Source organism: Pseudomassariella vexata, assembly GCF_002105095.1.
Source record: "Pseudomassariella vexata strain CBS 129021 chromosome Unknown BCR38scaffold_4, whole genome shotgun sequence".
NCBI classification, from domain to species: Eukaryota; Fungi; Ascomycota; class Sordariomycetes; order Amphisphaeriales; family Pseudomassariaceae; genus Pseudomassariella; species Pseudomassariella vexata.
Genome location: NW_024467959.1, coordinates 1,538,663 through 1,554,257, shown reverse-complemented (window position 1 = coordinate 1,554,257; position 15,595 = coordinate 1,538,663). Strand labels below are relative to the sequence as shown.

The 15,595-nt window shown below is 50.1% G+C and overlaps 3 protein-coding genes across 3 annotated transcripts; all 3 read left to right on the top strand.

The window, feature by feature from the left end:
• The first annotated feature begins 524 nt into the window (after window positions 1-524).
• BCR38DRAFT_157273 (eliciting plant response-like protein) lies at window positions 525-1,488 on the top strand. Its single transcript, XM_040853756.1, has 3 exons — window positions 525-736; window positions 787-956; window positions 1,010-1,488. Exons 1-3 carry the CDS (start codon window positions 676-678, stop codon window positions 1,193-1,195), a joined length of 417 nt encoding a protein of 138 aa, XP_040718023.1. The 5' UTR covers window positions 525-675; the 3' UTR covers window positions 1,196-1,488.
• Window positions 1,489-5,758: 4,270 nt separating this feature from the next.
• BCR38DRAFT_483016 (uncharacterized protein) lies at window positions 5,759-6,119 on the top strand (the record flags this gene model as incomplete). The annotated part of the gene is made up of 2 exons (XM_040863573.1): window positions 5,759-5,908; window positions 5,961-6,119. 2 exons carry the CDS (start codon window positions 5,759-5,761, stop codon window positions 6,117-6,119), a joined length of 309 nt encoding a protein of 102 aa, XP_040718022.1.
• A 555-nt stretch (window positions 6,120-6,674) lies between these two features.
• BCR38DRAFT_157249 (major facilitator superfamily domain-containing protein) lies at window positions 6,675-8,521 on the top strand. Its single transcript, XM_040853755.1, has 2 exons — window positions 6,675-7,153; window positions 7,223-8,521. Exons 1-2 carry the CDS (start codon window positions 7,082-7,084, stop codon window positions 8,486-8,488), a joined length of 1,338 nt encoding a protein of 445 aa, XP_040718021.1. The 5' UTR covers window positions 6,675-7,081; the 3' UTR covers window positions 8,489-8,521.
• Window positions 8,522-15,595: the final 7,074 nt, after the last annotated feature.

Here is a 15,595-nt window from a genome sequence, read left to right as displayed (position 1 = left end):
ACTACCTCCACGTCTCTCTTCAGCAAGGCATGGTCTAAGCATACTAGCTAACTGCTGTAAAGAACGCTAGTTGTCCAGCATGTCCCACGATACCTAGCTGAGGCCGACGGAAGTTTCTATGGAGATATGGCAAGTAAGAGCCGCAGTAACCACATGCACCGACTAGCGGGAGTGGGCTGGGCTGTCAGACAGGGTGCAGCAAACTACCGTTCCCCCCCGGGAGCTAAGGATGGTAGTTTAAATCCTTGCTATAATTGGCAAGAGAAGCGGCAATACGAAAGGATCTACATCCGACTAGATCGTGCCCCGCAAATCCTTCCTAAATCCTTCCAGGGCAAACACGAGATGCCGTGGCATAACGCCAGAAAATAGTCAGGTGGTAACCAACTGCGATGGAAACCTCCAAGTCGTATGGGGCCAGGCTCCCGTATGTCGGTTGAGTTGGACGATGTTACGTATGATGAATGTATCGAAACATCGTGACCGACACCCAACGTGGGGCGCACCTTGCTGAGAGTGTTTGAGTGCGCTTGAACGGTATAAAGACTTGGGGGATCGCTCTACCTTCTGAGGACTCAACATCAACATCTTTATTCAAGTCTTCCATTCTACATCAAGACTCTTACTACAAGCTCATCCCAACCAGAACATTCAGTCTCTCGTCACATCGTCATCATGCAGTTCACTCAGATCCTCTCGCTCCTCTCTCTCGCCGCTGCTTCTCAAGCAATCACCGGTATGCATCTCGCCAGAGGCTCTTCATACTCAGTGCTAACTCTCTCATAGTCGCCTATGACACTGGCTACGACGATGGCAGCCGATCTCTCACGGCGGTGGCTTGCTCCGATGGTGCCAACGGCTTGATTACCCGGAAAGGTTGGCAAACTCAAGGCGCCATCCCTAAGTTTCCCTACATCGGCGCAGCTGAAGCTGTATCCGGGTATAACTCCCCTAACGTGAGTTCACCTCTCCGTACTACTAGAGTTTTGGAGACTAACATTTTTATCAGTGCGGCACATGCTGGGCTCTGTCCTACAACGGCAAGACGATCAACATTCTGGCTATCGACCACGCTGCTGCCGGCTTCAACATTGCCTTGGATGCTATGAACGACTTGACGAACGGACAGGCCGTTGCTGTAGGACGGGTGGAGGCTACTGCCGTCCAGGTCGACGCCAGTGTTTGCGGCATGTAAAGCAGGTCGGGCAACGGGGTTATGTTATATAGCGAATATTTAATGACGATAATCATGACTACTAGTCACACTGCAAACTCACAAATATTAACGGGATATCCACCAAGACTTGATTGAAGAGCGATCGACCAAAGAAGCTTTAGACGGGAAGGATTAATTCCCCAGTGGTATGATATCATGCAAACACAGAAGACATATGACATATATCAGCTTGAGCGACCTCCCAATACAACTTCTTTCGCCCCAATATTCTCAAATTGGTCATCTTCACCAACGCGTCACTCACTGCCAAGTTTATAATCATCATATACCCTAAAACAAATACCCACACAACATGCCCCATCCCCACCAAGACCAACTGTCCTCTCAACAGCCCCCAACACGCACGTACCGCCACCGCACCGTCCTCAACCCCCCGAGCCCTCAGATCCCCCCCAATAGCGCCGAGTTTGTTGCAGACACGTGCAAACTCGCCCCAATCCCTGACCTCTCCAGCCGTGCGTTAAGAGGTGTATATGAATGCTGAATCCGGGGCCGGGAAGAAGCCGGGGACAAGAGGACGCACCCGCTTTTCTTCATCGTGGGGATGGATGTGGATTATAACGAGAAGGGGTTGAGGTCATGTATTTGGATACTTTGGAGGAAGAAAGGAGAGATCAGGTTGGGAGGGCGAGGTGTAAGGTGGAGGAGGAGGGAAGTGAAGGAAGTGAGTGAGTAGAATCATGAGGCAGAACCAGTGCAGGTGAAGGCTATGAGCTGGCAGTACGGGTGTTGGAATCTGGTGCCAAATGGCAAATCCTCAAGACATATATGGTAACGCAGAGCTAACACAAGGCATAGTCCGACACTTATCAAGCCTGCTCGACCCAGACTACGAGTTCAAGCCAGGGAACCAGAGATGGGTTCAGACAGAAGGTAATTATTGCAACCACCCTTATTGATGTCTAGGATGAGATAAACAGGCTGTATCCTGGTTTTGCAAGTCGAATCCAAGACTCATCGGCATGTAGCCATGTGCACTGCTGATCCGGATTTTGGAAGGGCGAGGTGGGCCTATTATTCGCTATGACAGGGATGGGGACGTGGGCATGCATAATGATGAAATTGTGAAGTAAGGATTAGAACGTGAAAGAGTGAAACAAGTCCCGGCGAGTAGGGCGGTGGACGAGATGCATCGGTATTATAACGCAAAGAGGCTTCTGCTGCCGCTTGATACCTGAATAATTACTTTTATGCTAGCTGGTACCCCTTCCTTTTCCATATTCTACTAGCAAACACCTTTCGTAAAATCCGGCAGCTTCTTTCTCAGAATCTGGGGCGCAACTCCAGCATCATCCCCATTCCTCCTCGTTCTCCACCCCTCGGCTCTCCCATCGACCTTCCCCCGAAAAAACTGCCCAAAAGCCGGAAACAGGTGTAGACACACACACCACAACCCCACATGGACCTCGAGATCCGTCAAGCGCCCCACGGTGGCAAAACTATAGCTCATGTCCCTCCAAGGCCACGCCCATGCAATCATGATAGAAATTCTTGCGACATCCACAGCGACAGCGAGGAACCCCACATAGAACAAGCGCGTAATGCGACTCGACGCCGAGGCGGATGTCATCGTGGTCTGGATAATTTAAATGGGCAAAACAATAAAAGCGATGTCGACGAGACGTTGTGGTTAAAGATGGGGAGGTGGTGGATTTTCCTGTACGATTATGGAAAGCAAATCAGTAACAAGTCCTGGGGTGTACGTCCGGGGGGGAAGGGAAAGGGGCAGTGCATCATCTGCGTGTCCTTGGAGATGTGGAATGAGCAGGCGGCTGTTATTTGGATGACGATGGTCCCGTGGTGTACACAAAGCCTCTGTATAGTCCGAGGTCGACTAGTCGATGTTAGTCTATGAGCTCGTTCGGGCTTTTCAATGAGTGAAGGGGCATGCTGGTTAACTTACTATCTCTCGATAATCGTAGTAGAAACGCCACCACGGCTATCCTGATCAAGCCAATGGACCAGAAGTACAGCAGGAGCTGCAACGAGACAAACTGGTAAAATAATGGGAGGAATTGGCTTGGTATTTGGTCAAGATGAGCTTCTGAGCCCAAAGTTACGGCTATGATGCAGGTCAGGAACGTGTCCTACTGGGATCCACATGTAGAGGCTGGGCAGAGCTCACTGAAGAGAGAAATTGCTGCATTGCGACGGCAACTAGATAGGCTGCGAAGACTAGGACATCGTCTATTTCCAGGTGCTTCATGGCGAATGCTCGTACGAAGAGCCTGACCGCGATGACTGTGGTCGAGATTGCAATCAGGTAGTAGTTCACATATCGAACTCGGTCGCCCTTGTAATCAGTTATCTGGCTCAAGTCGAATCCATCTCCCGACAGCGGAGACGACATGACGGCCCCGACTATGTTTCTCAGTATTGTCTCCATCATACCTTAGTAATGCCTATCAGGGTGTCGTCATGGAGAACCTTGAAATACAGGAGGAAATACAGTTGAATTAATCTTAACGTATTTAGGGCTGTTATGAAAATTTCCAATGACTTAAGTTAACTTCAAGAGATTTTAGAAGGCAAAATTGGGCGGGAGAATGGGACAAGTGCGGACCACAGAGCTTTTATATCATATCGGATAAAGCAGAGCGCATGGGGTTGCCCCTATCATGAGGAAATGCGAGCTCAGCACGGGACGGGGAGGAGTACGAACCGCAGCGCTTGTGTACACATTGGATGAATAATATAGTAGGGATTTGCATCAATACTCCTTTCGAGTTGATAACCGCGCTTCACTTGAACCGATTACTTTAATAAGTCGCTGCTGTGGATCTTGGAACTCAGCTCTCGTAGAACTGCAAGTGTGGGCATCGGGTTGTGGGCTACTTGTACTCAAGTGGCCCCTTGCAACTTAGCTGCTTCAGAAATCACCATCTTCCGTCTATGATGAACGATCTTTCTCGGTCTTCTGGTTCTAAGATGCGGTGAAGCAGGCGCTCAATATCCGACGAAGTAGGCAGTCGCTGCATCTTGCCGTGCGCTGGGAACGCAGCACACGATTGGGTGCCTCAGGGTATAGAGAGTTTCAGCCGGTAAAGTCAATTGCTACTGCCTGGGCAGTATCCGATCAGAGAGTTATGACGTTTCATATAACCCCCCGCACCATTGATGTTTAGCTCTTCGCGTCAGCAAACTTCACACGCTTTCGATCACGGCGTTGCACGAGTACACATACTCGCCTTCGCCCGTAGCCCCTTGGTCCTTGATCTCTACCTTTCTGCTCATGTACCTTAAGAATCTGTCGTTCAGAGGCCTGTAACTTAGCCCAATCGCGCACATCCCAGGACCCAAGCTCGCTGCACTGACATGGGGGTGCAAACTCCATTACGACATCGTCCTCGGCGGCCAGTACGCAGTGAAGATCATCGAGTTGCACAAGCATCACGGCCCCGTCATCATCCAGATCAACCCCTATGAGCTTCACGTAGCAGAGGCAGATTCTTCCCTGAGCTGTATACAGGCCCCAGCCGTGGACGGGATAAGTGAAGCTCCTTCATCCACCAGATGACTAATTGCCGTGTATTGAAACTTGGGTCGCTGGGCTGGCTGACATTCTCTCGAGTTTGGTGCCAATCAATCATCGGTCGTGGCTGTCAATCATAATGTCCAGGCTGTGACGCTCAGCTCTGAACCCTTTCTCCTCCATTCAGAATGTGAGCAAACTCCAGCCGATTCTAGAGGAGCGGGTGGACACTTTGATGACTCGATTCCTTGAATTTGCAAAGTCGAACAGGAGCCGCTGGATCTGATGTATCCATATGATGCGTAAACCGCTGTTAAGTGACCGCCTTAGTGTGCGTGGTCTGGCCGCTCATCCGCCTCAGACGTTGTTAGTCAGTATGATTTCGCTCGAAGCGAGAATCATGGTAAGTTTCGCGGATTCTGCGGCACGGTAGTTAGTATGCGACAACTTTTTCAATTGACAACCCCTATTCGATTGCGCAACCACCGGCAACCTGCTCATGAGGACGCATATGGGTAACGCGGTCAAACACATGAGCTGGGACTCGATTGTCGTGAATGATCTCCCAGAGTCATTTTCCAGCAGATTCGTACTCGGATGGATGGATTTCTTGAAGCTGGTGAAAGGCATCCTGCAGTAGAGTGATGAGATTCACAAGACTGCGAACACAGATGAGTGGGTAGTAGAAGTAAGCTACTCAACCGTCATCTACGAGCTGATCTCATCCAAAATCCTGCCTTCGCACGAAAAGGCCCTGACTGGATTGGCCCAAGAAGCGGGACTTAAACCGCGTCCTGGACACTAGCCATTGCGACTTTCTACCACCTAAATCGCCATATTGCTTCGAGAAGCGTGCAACGAGCTTTTCGCCGCGATTCCTGATCTGAAACGTCGCATTCGTAGCTAAGCTGCAGCAATTACCCTACCTTCGTAGCGTTGTAAAGGAGAGCAAAAGACTCAGCTTCGACAGCAGCAGCCCCCACGCCCGAGTAGCCCCAGACGAAACTTTAGTCATCCACAATAAGAAGCGCCCTAAGACGTGGCGCATCATGCCCGGCACACCCGTCGACATAACGCCGAACCAGATCCTAACCGACGATGGCTTCAACCACGGCCCGTTTGGCTTCCGTCCCGACCGTTGGCTTGAGGACGGTGCGCGCCTCGAGAAGTCCTTCGTCGCTTTTAGTGGAGGGACCCGCGTTTGTCACGGGATGAACTTCGCGAATGTCGAGATACACTTGATGCGCGAAGCTCTCCCGGAAATGGGGTTGCGCTGCTGCGAGGGACGGGGCCGAGGGCGACGTCAGGACAGAAGATGTGGGGACCATAAAGATCTACGAGACCTCGGTGTGCGACTGTGAAATGGCGGCCGACTGTTTTATTCCGATTCCGTACAAGGGTCTAAGGTAATAAGGGTATTCTCGGAGGCTGTGTGGAGTTTTGACGAGCGCGCGAAATTAGGCTGAAATGTGGACGGGGAGTCGGCATGGCACTATGAAATGTGTGATATCGGAGCTTCTGATGAATCTGGTGATGCATCACGGAACGGGTGGGGATATGGACCTTAGGGGAAGTAGAATTGTTAGTTGAGCCGAAACATACTTGTCGAATGGAGTGTTTCGAAAACAATAGAAAATGCCCCTCGTCTATGCCTGCTCGTCCCATTGTCATCTTAATCCGACGTCGTCCAACAATTGACCTTCACACTTGTCATTTTCTTCGAGTTGCGATATGTCTTTGGCAATGTCTTGAATGGTCGATTCGCTACTTTACCCTCAGGAGTTCCGGCCGGTCATCCCCACCGAGTATTTGCCGATCTATATCTATTTGTAGCATTGACTTCAATAGCTGAGTTTTGATAGGTACAGCCTCAATCTCATCACTGAATGAAGTCACATGACTACCTTTTTTGGTTGTTCTTTAGGTTTGAAGAAGTCCCTACTTGGTACATCTGATTAGCTATAAATATTCATATCAGGGAAGTCCGACTAAAGTCAATTCCTACCATCTCTTCAGACCATGAGATTGAATTGTCCGGCGTCCCGCAGCGACAGGGGTGTCCCGCTATATCCTTGCACAAATCAGCCCCTTGCAGCATGCTTGGCGCCAAACCCGCAACTCATTGCAGTTGCAGCTCAAGCCTCGTCAGCGTCGTCACTGTCAGAGCGGCCGCCATTTGTTTTCTACTTCACGGCTGCGCGCCTCTCCAATCTTGATTTGTTACCCCCCTTCGCCAAATCTAATGGCATGCCAATTCCTTTCTTGAACTCATCACTCGGTGTACAACCATTTATTCCCTGTATTTGAAATCTGGTTATCTTGCTGTGGCTGGCCCGCGACCTAAGACCCGGTGAAGCCAGGGTTGAGCAAACATGGCGGCCGTAGATCCGAGCACTCGGAAGAGAGTGCTGAAGGTCATATTTGTGTCTCTGTTACTTGATCTGGTGCGTCGCTTCTTCCATCATGTCGCACCAATGTGACCGAGGCCACCAAAGACTGACTTTGTGTGACAGATTTCATTTACCTTCATCCTCCCCTTGTTCCCAAATCTCCTCGAGTTCTACCGAAACAGCGAAGTCAGCTCCGAGTCGCAATCTACCATCCTCGCGCGCATCCTAGGCTACCTCAATGCCTACAAGTCCGCCTTCGCGAAACCGATCGACTCGCGGTACGACATTGTGCTGTTGGGCGGCGCGCTAGGAAGTCTGTTCTCTCTGCTGCAGGCCGTCGCATCCCCCATCATCGGCCACCTCTCCGACAGACATGGCAGACGCACCGCTCTGCTAGCCAGCATGGCCGGTAACATCCTCTCGGTGCTCCTCTGGGTCATAGCCGTGGACTTCAGGACCTTCCTCGCCTCGCGCATCGTGGGCGGCTTGTCCGAAGGAAACGTCCAGCTTGCGACGGCAATCGCGACCGATATTTCGGACGAGAATAACCGCGGCTCGACCATGGCTTTGATCGGCGCATGCTTCTCCATTGCCTTCACGTTCGGCCCTGCCCTGGGCGCCTACCTCAGCTCCATTGCCACTGTGGCCGCGAACCCCTTTGCGACCGCTGCGGGCGTCTCGCTTGCTTTGATCGTGGCCGAGACGGTCTACCTCTACTTCAACCTCCCCGAGACGCTCCCGAGCATGAACGATGAGGCTAGCAAGACCGACAAGCCGAGTGCGAAACCTGCGGCTGTGAAGCGCACCAATTCCCACTTTCTCCTCAACTTTGTCCATCTGGCTTTCCTGCTCTTCTTTTCCGGTATGGAGTTCTCCCTGCCATTTATGACCTACGACCTCTTCCAGTACACGTCGGCCAATAACGGGCGTTTGTTGGGATACATCGGTCTTATTGCCTCCATTCTTCAGGGTGGAGTCACGCGCCGGCTGCCTCCGCTGCTCTCAGTGCGGATTGGCGTGGTCGCCTGTCTGGTGGCCTTCATGCTTCTGGGCAGAATCACCACCGTTGGCTCGCTCTACATCGCTGCTACATGCTTGGCCACTACATCAGCTACGGTGGTCAGTGGTCTGAACACGCTGAGCAGTTTCGAGGCGAACCAAGACGAGCGCGGTGGGAAGCTGGGTATCCTGAGGAGTTGGGGGCAGTTAGGACGAGGTCTTGGGCCCCTCTTATTCACCAGTGTTTATTGGTGGGCAGGGAGAGAGGTCGCATACGGGATGGGAGCTACGGGTATTGGGGCCATGGCACTCTTGGTCTTCTTTGGCCTGAAGGCGCCGCCGGGCTCAGAAAGGAAGAAAAAGGTCGTGGTCGAGAAGAAGGAATCGTAAAGTTGGAGGGATTCGAATCTTGTCTCGGGTTCTCTTTCACGAGACCAAGGGGCTTTATGGGGAGGTTATAGTATGCATTGGGAAAATGTATTTGGAGTAAGATATATGTACAGATATATGGCGATTGTAATATAGAGAGCATGATATTGATCAATAGCAATGACCTTGAATAAGGCGATGAGTTCACTGCGTACTGGTTTTGTTGTCAATTGTGGGGAAGCACTGTTTGTCTGTATGGCATTGTCTCCTCCCCTAAAAAGATTTATATGCTTCACGATGTTGAATCCGTGGTCGTTGACATTCAAACACAGGGGATTGCGGCCCACCAGGTAGGTTTCGGGAGGGGTCGACAGTGATCAAATCGCCAGCCAAGCTACCCTGAAGCTACCCCTGGCACTTCAAAGTTGAGTTTCTAGTTTTCCATTTCATAGTAGGATACGACTAATTAGGCTCAGTTCCCCCGTGGCCAAACGATGTAGACGAGATCGTTTAAGCACTTACGCGGCGACGGTCGTTGCTATCGCCGTCTCACGTCTCCAATGACGACCTCGGGAAGTTCAAGCGAGCAGATACATATGCCTCCACAGGGATTCAGGCCACTAAATCAATGTCAGTGTGTCTCTGGACGAATGTCTTTTATGGACCTGGATCCTTCGACCGACGGCTAGCTTGTGCCTGGCAACCCGAGTCGGTACTATAGGACCCGCCCCGAACAGCTCGACCGATAGGTTTGCACGAAACTTGATAGCCATATATGCCTTCCACGCAACATGACCGCCCCATTGCGCCAAACTTTTCCCTCGCTACAAATGGCCCCAGTAGGTCAGCTGCTGTTGCAGGACGGCAGGCATGCTGTGATGGTATACTAGGCGCAAAAGGAATACAGAGCCTTCGTTCATTTAGAGAATCGCAAGCAGTATATAACAGGGCCCGTGATATTACCTCCATATGTGAACCTAATCACGAGCTTCGCAACTGAAGTGTCGGCTGGTCACAATCAATACATGTTCACACCACTGAACCATGATTTAACTACCACATCGCCCTTCTAATCTCGGACACCTCCGCAAACGAATCGTCGATGGATTCTACATCTTCTGTTAAATGCGCCAAATTTCCATGGCGACCACCGCCTAAGTGAGGCTACGGCATGTGTCTCAAAGATGAGATATAGTTGACAGTCAGATCATAGGCACAGCACTGCCTACTTCACCTGGTGCTTTGACTATACCTAGAGTTATACGTTCCCAGCTAATTTTGGTCCCTTTCCTATTCCTCAGCTGCATCACGGAAGCTGAGAAGCTGAGGACATAAGCCGCCTAATCTTATGTGCTCTTTAATCCTGCATACGATTGTACTTTCCCGGGAGCGGGTAGGACCAAGCTCGCCTTGCCAGTCTTTTTCGAGTTACTACTTGGAGGCCCATGTTCGCACATGTCAGGTTTGCCAGAAATCACTAGCCTTACGGGCTTTCCCGTTATGGTTTTCACCCCACATACTCTCCTGCTAAAGTACAGTTGAAGAGTGTCATAAATCTTGATGCCATCTTCGTTTTCAAATGCGGCTTTGTGGGTTCTCTCGTCATCGAATGAAATAGGTATGTTCGAGGACCCAGCGGTATGAGTCTCTAGCAGGCTGGCCTTTGCGTCTTGGATAAGCTTGTTACCGTGACGTGGGTCGGTGGATCGCAAGTCGGCAAGTAATTGCTCCTCGGGTCGTAGTCGAGCACATCATAACAATATTCACGTCTCCTCCGATGTGGATGTTTCCAGAGCCCACATTTGGAGTGGTGCCCACCTTGCAGAGCAGGCTCGCGACGGTCTGGTAGAGAATCGAGAGTCAAGGTTGCCTATCGCTTTTCGGATCGTTATGTAACGGCTAAGCCGGTAGCTTGTTCGTCAGACCGGCTTCTCCCCGATTAACCGCCGTTTTAGGCTTGTCGAGTCGATGTACCCGAAGACAACGCGCCCCATCGTGATTATATGTCCTACGTTATAGCTCTGAACCTTAAACAGTTTCGATCTGATAATTCTTCAGGCCTAATCAGAGCCCGCTTAATTATGGGGCCAGGCTGCCTAGGTAGGCCCCGGTTTATGAGGGTTTCGATCTCGAGGAAACAGGAATATTCTACTCGACACGACTCTTACTCTGTGTTGTTGTAACCCGGAGGCAACTGAGTACTACTAGCACCGTATAAGAGCTATGTGGCTATCGGAACCTGGGCTGGTGCGACCGTAATTCGGCTCATTCTTCGACAATAGGGTGGATCCATTTGAGATGGGGCAATCACCTTCCAGGTGCTCAGCTGCAGGTGTAAAATCTTGCCCCACTCTTGGCCCTGGTTACGGCAATTCAGGCTTGGCCCATTCCATACATGGAGGCTGTCGGCAGCTCAGCCTCGTCCACAATGAGTGTCGCCCTCAGACTACGGAGAAGGCGCCGACAAATCACTGCTATCATCATGAAGAAGCTCCACGCTGGCTTTAGATTCTACATCTAGTCGTGTTCGAAAACACCTCTGCTCACCTCGATATCCGCGACCAATCCGTATAGATGCGAATCTGGAGATATCACGATGCCACCCTAGGCCTCCGGCATGTCTGATCACCGGCACATTTCCCACAATCGATCCATACTCCAAACGAATAATACGGAACGCCAGAACAAAAAACAGAAGCCTAATGACTACCATGCGTCGTGGAATCAGGAGGAACAGGATTCAAATGAGGATGCTCAATATCGTCGGGTTTGGAGCCAGTATTCGAACCACTTCGAGGGTCAAGGCATTTCTAATAGCAATGGGAACCTAAATATTAGCAGAAACTTTACTGGTATAAGTCTATATTTCTTAAAGAACTGCATTTCTCCTAACACAAGACCTTAGTAATCAACAACCCCGACGGGAAGACCACCAAAGAAAAAAGACAGAGCTTACTTGAATCGCTCAAGTTCGAACACATCGATTCTCGCCGAACGAGTATAAAAAATGACACGCCAAGACATGTCAATGGCTTCTGAAAAACCCTCAGTACCTCGACTGGCTTAACACGAACAAGCTTGGTAATCACTATGGTTTCCTGTGGATCAAGGGGAAGCCTGGAGCGGGAAAGTCGACGTTGGTGAAATTTGCCATTGATAAAGCCCGCAAGACCGCGAAACAGAAGATGATCATCTCATTCTTCTTCAATGCGAGAGGAGACGACCTGGAGAAATCTACAGTCGGCCTGTAGTTACCGATCGCTTTTACTGCAGCTGCTTGAGACACGCCCCGCTCTGATGTGTGTCTTAGACTCTGTTAGGGTGGGTCACCAGTGGAGCATCGAATCACTCAAGTGCCTCTTCGAAGAAGCCGTCCGGGGCCTTGGGGAAGCCTCACTCATTTGTTTTATTGATGCACTGGATGAGTGTGAGGAACCGCAAATCCGGGATATGTTTTGTTTTTAAGTGAGCTCGCCGTTTCCGCCGGGACCAGACTACACATTTGCTTCGCAAGCAGGTACTATCCAAACATCACGCTCAAAAAAGGGCTCTGCGTCAAACTCGAAGACCAAGAAGAACATCGTCAGGATATTACCAGCTATATTAGTAGTGTGCTAGATATCGGCCACGGTAAGCTCGCCGAGCAGATCCGTTCAGACCTTCGAGAAAAGGCATCTGGTATCTTTATGTGGGTGGTTCTTGTAGTAGACATTTTGAATAAGGAGTACGACCGAGGACGCATCCATAGCCTTTATCGACAGCTTCAACAAATTCCTAGTGACCTCCACGAACTATTTCGCGATATCCTGACTCGCGATTCCAATAATACAGATGGGCTTCTTCTGTGTATTCAGTGGGTCCTCTTCGCCAGGCATCCACTTAATCCAAAGCAACTCTATTTTGCAATTCTATCCAGATACGAGCCTGATAGCTTACCTAGCTGTCATTCGGATGAAATATCCGAGGCTGATATCAAGAACTATATCGTCGATAATTCAAAGGGGCTAGTCGAGTATGCTACGGCTAAGACACAAACCGTTCAGTTCATTCATGAATCGGTGAGGGACTTCCTTCTCAAAGAAAATGGACTAGGAGCAATTTGGCCCGATCCTCAAGGCAATTTCGAAGGACAAAGTCATGAAACACTGAAGCAATGCTGTGTTAAATACATGAGCGCTGAGCTTGTCACCCATCTTGACCTCCCTAGTCCCCTTCCAAACGCGTCATTTCAAGAAGCTAAAGCTCTCCGCCAAGACGTGGGCAAAAGGTTCCCTTTCCTCGAGTATGTTAGCGAAAATATTCTATATCATGCGGACAAAGCCGAAAGCAACAGGGTCAGTCAGAAGGACTTTCTGCGGAATTTTTCACGCACAACATGGCTGCAACATCAGAACGTCTTCCAAAAATACGAAGTACGTCGATATTCGCCTAAAGCCAGTCTCTTATACATATTAGCTGAAGGTAACAGATCAGCTCTCATTCGAGTTCACCCTTCTGGCGAGTCGTGCTTCGCTATAGGAGACGAGCGATATGGGACACCGATTTTTGCAGCACTTGCTACCAACAGTGATGAAGCAGTTCAGGCACTTTTAGAAGTTCAGACCGAAGCTCAGCCTCTACTTAATGATTTATGCCGGCGGCGTGCCAAAGAAATAACTGTAGGTAAATTTTTGAGGCGCAACTTTGCCTTCTCACGAAGTAGCAACATTATTTCTCATATTGCCGAACATGGAGATGAGGTTATGATTACAGTTTTTCTTGCCATGGGAGAGGTTTCGGTCGATTCAGCTGGTGGAGGAAACCGTACACCGCTGTCATGGGCTGCTGAGAGGGGGCACGAGGCCGTCGTGCGACTGCTGCTCAAGAAGGGGGCCGCCGTCGATGCTAAATACATATTTGGCCAGACGCCGCTGTGGCGGGCCGCAGAGAGCGGGCACGAGGCCATCGTGTGGCTGCTGCTCGAGAAGGGGGCCGCCGTCGACGCCCAAGACCACTATGGCCGGACACCGCTGTGGTGGGCCGCAGAGAGCGGGCACGAGGCCGTTGTGCGGCTGCTGCTCGAGAAGGGGGCCGCCGTCGATGCCCAAGACAACTCAGGCCGGACGCCGCTGTGGTGGGCCGCAGTGAGCGGGCACACGGCCGTCGTGCGGCTGCTGCTCCAGAAGGGGGCTGCCGTCAACGCTCAAGACAACTCTGGCCGGACGCCGCTGTGGTGGGCCGCAGAGAGGGGACACGAGGCCGCTGTGCGGCTGCTGCTCGAGGAAAGGGCCGCCCTCGACGCCCAAGACAACTTTTAGGCCTTCAACCATGAACTTGGTCCTACCTTCCCATCTCTAGGAAGTCCTCTCAGTTCACCGGTTGGGTACTATAGACTTCTGGCGTTGGACTTAGTTCTATATCTGTCTTAGGCAGGTTTCATTATCGTTAGGGACTGGAAGTATAGTAGGCGTGCTCGCCACTAGAAGTCAAGGTCTAATGAACACTTTGCTGAATGGAGCTACGGTGATGCGAGTGCATATGGGCAGTAAACTGTGTGTATTGGGAAATCTTGGTTGGCTAGCTCACTAGCTGCCCGTTTTAGGCCGCCTATCTCATCTTATCCATAGCTACACGGCTACCCTCCTTGGGGTCACGTATCATACGGTAATTAAATATGAAAATCTGCTACGTCATCTTAAAAGAGTAATCGACGCTGCTGGTACACGCCGCGAAAGAAACAAGTACCTATTCCTAGCATTAAATACTGACGCCGGTTTGTATCCATTATTCCCGTAGTATTCCGGAAAAGTACTCGTATCAAAATTCCTAAGTTTACACCGTGTAATGTAAAGAAAAAGGTAGACCACACCGAATGTGAAAACCCAGTCCTCTGATGGACTGAAACCTCTTTTCCAGCCCAAGATGAATTTCCATTAGCTACGATTTCCGGCTTCCTGAAGTCTCCGTATATGGCTACAAACTCGTCCGCTAATAATTCGTCCTTGTAATACACTTGCCTGATTTTGGCCTGTGTTGAATAGAAGCAGCCACCGATGTCCCCTACGATTCTGTCTTAGACCGCTGATTTCCGGTTCCAGAATTAATTGTCTTTGCCTAAGAGAGGTATGAAGGATATCCTTGTTTTCAGATAGGCTAGCTCGTAATAAACATAGGTAACTGCGGACTAGAGAAGTAATTGCTTTGATTGGCCTGGTTCGGGCGTCCCGACGCAAGTCTCGAAGCATTTCCGGCTTCTTCGAAACGGCCCTCTCCTCGTATAATGCAGCCGACACAGAATATTCGGTCCCAAATAAGGGTTTCCTATTATCTTATTAGTTGTTAGCTTGAGGATATTCACTTCTGGCGGTACCTGAATCGATATGTGGTACAGGCTCGCCAAGAATGCCTTACTATCACGCTCATGACCTTGATTATCATCTTGGATATCACCTTTGAGGCGTACCGAGATGCTTTTTCTGTAGATGATTTTGGCCTAGGCTCTAAACAGTCTTGGTTTCTAATTGGTCTCTCGGCTGCTTTATTCCAAGGAACTGACACTAGCCATCACAAGTAGAGCCTCAGAAGCGTCAGCTTGTCGAGGGGTTGTGATGATACACTTGTAGATTGTAGACTTTTCTATGCTTTCGAGTGTGAACTGCATAAAGGTCCTAGGATGACCCGATAGAAATACAACTCTTTGACACCTAAGGGGAGCTCGTCATAAGAGAATCCATAGGGGTCAAAAGATGTAACTTGAACTCCCCCCAAAACTCGTCGGACAGCTTCGGCGAATGCAACGACTCTATTGCTCAACGATAAGGACTTATGCATTTTGCGAGTACTCTTACTAGAAGTCATCGTAGATAGCAGAAGCTGTTTAGCTCTTCGATAGTCCGTTCTGTAGCGACTGTATTTATGTATATAGCCCTTGTGGTATTTATCACATTAACGCGTTAATCGAAGCTGACCGCTTATGGTACATGAAATTTTGGACTTTAGTAGAGAGTTAATGTGTGAGTAGGTAAGTTAGACTGGCAGAAAATAGGACATGGGATCAAAAACGCTTTGGGATCGGGGGGAGTTCCGGAAATCATAGATTATTGCCGTCAGGCTAGGAGGCTCCTATTCAAGGGGATTTGCAGTTCTCAC